Genomic DNA, 5189 nt, shown 5'->3' with positions numbered 1-5189 from the left:
ATATAACTAAACATATATATATATATATATATAATAGTATTAATAGAGAAGATTTAATTAAAAAATAACAAATAGGCGGAGTCTTTAAAATGCTCGGAGAGACGCCAGCAAAATATTTGCAGCGCTCTCAGCTGTTTGTTTATTTGTTTATTTGTTTGTTTGTTTATTTGTTTATTTATTTATTTATTTGTTTATTTGTCTCCTTGAATTGCATTATATATCTTATTTGTTTATCTGTTCATTTGCTTTATTTATTTATTTTATTTATTTTATTTATTTATTTGTATGGGTGTCTGCGCTGCCGGTCTGTCTATTGTTTATTTATTTATTTATTTATTTTGTTTATTTATTTATTTAATTTATTTATTTATTTATTTTATTTATTTATTTGCTCCCTTCGTTTTTACGTTTGTTTTGTTTGATAGGCGGTTCTCTCTATTTATTTATTTATTTATTTAATTTGTTTATTTAATTTATATATTTAATTTTAATATTTACTTTATTTATTTATTTGTTTAATTATTTACTTTATTTGTTTATATATTTGTTTACTTATCCCTTTTATTTATTTTTTGTTTTAGTTTGTGTATTTATTTATGTGTGTTATTTGCTTTGTTTATTTATTTATTTATTTATTTATTTATTTATTTTATTTATTTTATTTATTTATTTATTTTATTTATTTATATATTTGTTGGTGCTTTTAGTACTTCATTTACCTGTCTTGTTTATTTTATTTATTTGCTTATTTATTTTAATTATGTTTATTTATTTATTTATATTTATTTGATGTATTCATGTATATGTTTATTTACTTTATTTTATTTATTAATAATTATTATTTATTTATTTAATTTATTTATTTATTTGCTTCAGCAGTTGCTGTTGTGTTATGCGTTGCTGCTGCTGTCTCTCGTCTTGCGTATCTGTTTATGCATTTGTTTCTTGCTGCTGCTGCTGCTGCTGCTGCTGCTGCTGTCTTTGTTGGGGCTGCTGCTGGAGTTAGTCCTGCAGCAAAGCCACCCTGTTGTTGCCCTTGGGGTTTCAAAAGCAGCACCGCTGCCGCTGCTGTTGCCTCTCTGCTGCTGTTGCAGTTGCTGCTGCTGCTGCTGCAGCAGCTGCAGCAGTAGCTGTTGCTGCTGCTGCTGCTGCTGGAACCGGGGCTGCATGCACTGCAGCAGCTGCACCGTACTCCCTTGTACACGGCTACCTCCTTTTGCTGCTGCACCTCTTGCACTTGTAGCAATACGAATAGGAGGCAAGCAAAACCCTTGAACAGATTGAACTAGAGGAATACCACCCCCGACCTGCTGCTGCTGCTGCTGCTGCTGCTGCTGGTCTTGCTGCTGCTGCTGCTGCTGCATCCCTGCATCTGTTTCCCCAGCAAAAGACAAACCTGGAGGCGTATAAACAGAAAAGGGGTAAGCCTGCTGCTGCTGCTGCTGCTGCTGTCCTCGCCGCTGCGCAGCAGATGCCGCTGCAGCGGTGAAGAAATCCCTCCACACTTGCTGCTGCTGCTGCTGCTGCTGTAGGAGCAGTTGCTGCTGCAGCTGCTGCTGCAGTTGCTCCTGGAGTTGGTGTTGGATTTGTTGCTGTTGCTGCTGCTGCTGTGCATTAACGTTGAGTTTATCTGGTGAGCAGTAGAGAGCTTGCTGCTGCAGTTGCTGCTGCAGTTGCTGCTGCAGCTGCTGCAGCGGCTGCTGTGCATGCGCTAAAGCTTCTGGAGATGAAGCAGGTGCTACGAGGCCTCCCACAGGCGGCGCGAGGCGTTGCAGTGCTTCTGCAGTGTCTGTACACCCCAAGCTATACCAGTCAATATTATCCTGAGACATCGGCTTCAAAGGAGAAGAACTGCTGCTGTTGCTGCTGCTGTTGCTGCTGCTGCTGTTGCCTTTGTCAAGAGGAGCAGCGACAGCATCACCGCACTTCTGACCTGCAGCAGCAGCAGCAGCAGCTGCTGCTGCTGCTGCAGCTTTTACACTGCTGCGGTCAGATGTTTTGCCTTCCTCAGCTCTTGCTGCTTCCCCCGTCACTCCCTGCTGCTGCTGCTGCTGCTGCTGCTGCTGCTGCTGTGGGGTGGCGTCAGGAGCAGCAGGAAAGAGAGCAAGCGACGGCATTGGAGTTAAGGGTCCTTCAGAGTCAACGCGAAGACAAAATTCGTCTCTTCCTCTGTGAACCCCCAGCCGCTGCTGCTGCTGCTGCTGCTGCTGCTGCTGCAGCGCACCATCGGACTTAGCTCCCTGGCAGGTGCGCAGCAGCGCAGCCTGCAACTCCATCGGAGACATTGAGATTATTGTTGCTGCATGTTTTAATAAATATTCACAAGACCCGCTGTCTCCTAAAGAACTCATTGCTTTCATTGCTGCTCCAGATTCCTCTGCTGCTGCTGCTGCTGCTGCTGCTGCTGCTGCTTCTGCTGCTGCTGTCTCAACTCCAGATGAATGCGTTCGGCTGGGGGGCTTCCGCAGGAGCTGTTGTTGTCTCCGTTGCTGCTGCTGCTGCTGTTGCTGCTGCTGCTGCAGGCCGGTGGATTGTGAATACAACACATTTGCCTCACTGCTGCTGCTGCTGCTGCTGCTGCTGCTGCTGCTGCTGCTGCTGCTGCTGCCTTCTTCTTCTTCTGTGGTTTGTTCTTCTTTTGCTGCCGTTTCATTTTGCAGCATCTCTCGTTGAGCATTTTGCTGCTGTCTCTGGCGCAGGTGCTGCTGCTGCTGCTGCTGCTGCTTGTCCTTTTGCTGCTTCTCTTTTATTGTTGCTTCTGACAGCAAACAAGGAGATAAACTTAATGCTGCAGCATCTACAGGGCCGCATAAACCCCTACACTTGTCTGGTGCTGGTGCTGCTGCAGCAACAGCAAACTGCTGAAACAGAGGCAGATCTCCTGCAGTTGCATGCAAACAAGAGCAGCAAAAGAACTCAATAATTAATTAATTAATTTAATTTAATTAATTAATTAGGTTAATTGAATAAAATAGATAAAGTATATAAAGCAAACAAAACCACTGAAATAAATAAAACAAACAAAATGCGTAAAATAAATAAAACAAAGAAAATAAATAATAAAACAAATACAATAAAAGAACAAATAAATAAATAAAATTAATTAATTAAATAATAAAATAAACAAAACAAAGGCAGAGCCCTGAAAATGAGAGAGAAATAGAACAAAAAGAAGAGACGGACAGAAAGTGCTGCTGCAGCAGCAAGAAGCTTCAGCAGCAGCAGCAGCAGCAGCTGCTGCTGCTGCTGCTGTTGCAGCTGCAGCTGCACCCCTCACCATCTCCTATTGCTGTTGCTGTTCTTCTCCTCTCCCCCGTAGTAAACATCGACTCCCGGGGCCAATCGGCAGCAGCAGGAGCTGCAGCAGCACGAGCTGCAGCAGCAGGAACTGCAGCAGCATCATCTGCAGCAGCATCATCTGCAGCAGCGGGGGCATCTGCAGCAGCGACATCTGCAGCAGCAGCATCTGCAGCAGCAGGAAGGGCTGGCTGTAGGCTTGTGCTGCTGCTTCTGCTGCTGTTGCTGCTGCTGTTGCTGCTGCTATCCTGAGCAGCAGCCGAAGGGCTTTTGCTTTGTCTCTGTCTTTCTTCTTCGGACTCATCAACAAGTCCGTAGCGTTTTGAAGGAGATAATGCATTAGATGGAGATGAAGATAGAGGAGAAGCAGACAAATCCTTCTCCTGATAGTCTGCTGCTGCTGCTGCTGCTGCTGCTGCTGCTATTGCTGCTGCTGCTGCTTCTGCTGCTTCAGGTGCTGCTGCTGATGCAGGAGCAGCAACAACAAGTACCGGCTCAGCAGCAGCAGCAGCTTCTTTTTCTTCCTCTGCTGCAGCAGCTGGTGCTACTTCACTCCCCTTTAAAGGGGGCTTACCACATGCTTCTCTTATTCGATTAAAAGAAGAAAGAAGACGCGGATGACGACTAGCCAGCTGCATGCGCTGAAACTCTGCCTCTAAGACCGGCAGTACATCTTCAACTGCATGCAACAGCCACGCATACACCCCAAACCCTAAACCCTAAACCCTAAACCCTAATCTAAACCCTAAACCCTAAACCCTAAACCCCAGATACTCACCCTTCTCCTTATTAAACGACGCGTCTGTCAGCAGCTTCACAGCCAACACAATAAACTGAACCATCAACACATTGAGGTCCTTCTCTTCCGCTGCTTGGGCCTGAGACAAACAAACCCTAAACCCTAAACCCTAAACCCTAAACCCTAAAACCTAAACCCTAAACCCTAAACCCTAAACCCTAAAACCTAAGTCCTAAACCGTAAATCCTTTGCTTTCACCCTCGAAGTAAGCACCAGAAACACAAAGCTTCAGCACCAAATCAACCCTAAACCCTAAACCCTAAACCCTAGACAAGGAAACAGAGCCAGGGAAACAAAAGAAAGTGAGAACAAACCCTAAAGAGAGGCAGCAGCCGTTGCATGCATGCGTCGGCAATGCATGCAGCAACCCCCAAGGAAGAGGGCTCTCTATTATTAAACAAATGAACTCTACTCTACAGCTAATAAGATCCAGTCTAGGGTTTAGGGTTTACTAGGGTTTATTAGGGTTTAGGGTTTAGGGTTTATTCACCTTCAGCGAAACAATCTCCTCCAGTATGACATGCAGGCTATAGTCAATCTTCGAGTGCTGCTCCGCTAACCTGCATGCAAACAAACAGGGTTTAGGGTTTAGGGTTTAGGGTTTAGGGTTTAGAGATGTGCCTTCACCAGACTCAGGCAGAGACCTCTTAACCGCTCGTGCAGCGCAGATACAGACAAACAAAAGCAAAAAAATAAAAGAAGAAGTAAATAAAACAAACAGCAAAAATAAACAAAAAAAGAGAAGCAAATATAAACAAAGACAAAACACAAAGACGGGCTCTTAAACTCAGCCCTGGAGGCAGCAGAAACAAAACATAAAACAGCAGCAACAAAAACAGCAGCAGCAGCAGCGGCAGCAGCAATAAGCAACAGCAATATGAGAGCAGCAGCAAATATATAATCATCTTACCTTCGATAGAGAGGAGACTGCTCGGGCTCTGTTGAGTTCAGCTCTTCTTTCTTCATTTCTTCTTCTCGTTTGCACCCCTACAAATAAAATTAAAAAAAGATAAATAAAAATAAATAAATAAATCCTATATATATATATATAAATATATATATATATAAATATATATATATATATATATATATA

At 43.3% G+C, this 5189-nt stretch overlaps 1 protein-coding gene across 1 annotated transcript; it reads right to left on the bottom strand.

The window, feature by feature from the left end:
* Window positions 1-890: 890 nt before the first annotated feature.
* EAH_00062510 (hypothetical protein, conserved) lies at window positions 891-5083 on the bottom strand (the record flags this gene model as incomplete). The annotated part of the gene is made up of 5 exons (XM_013393240.1): window positions 891-2758; window positions 3278-3976; window positions 4076-4175; window positions 4587-4656; window positions 5007-5083. Coding segments are annotated over 5 exons (2814 nt in total), but the record flags the coding sequence as incomplete, so codon positions are not given.
* Between the last annotated feature and the right edge of the window lie 106 nt (window positions 5084-5189).

This window comes from Eimeria acervulina, genomic scaffold (assembly GCF_000499425.1).
Source record: "Eimeria acervulina Houghton genomic scaffold, Eah_scaff1716, whole genome shotgun sequence".
NCBI classification, from domain to species: domain Eukaryota; phylum Apicomplexa; class Conoidasida; order Eucoccidiorida; family Eimeriidae; genus Eimeria; species Eimeria acervulina.
Note: the sequence above shows the minus strand (reverse complement) of the source record. Positions and strands in the feature narration are given on the sequence as shown.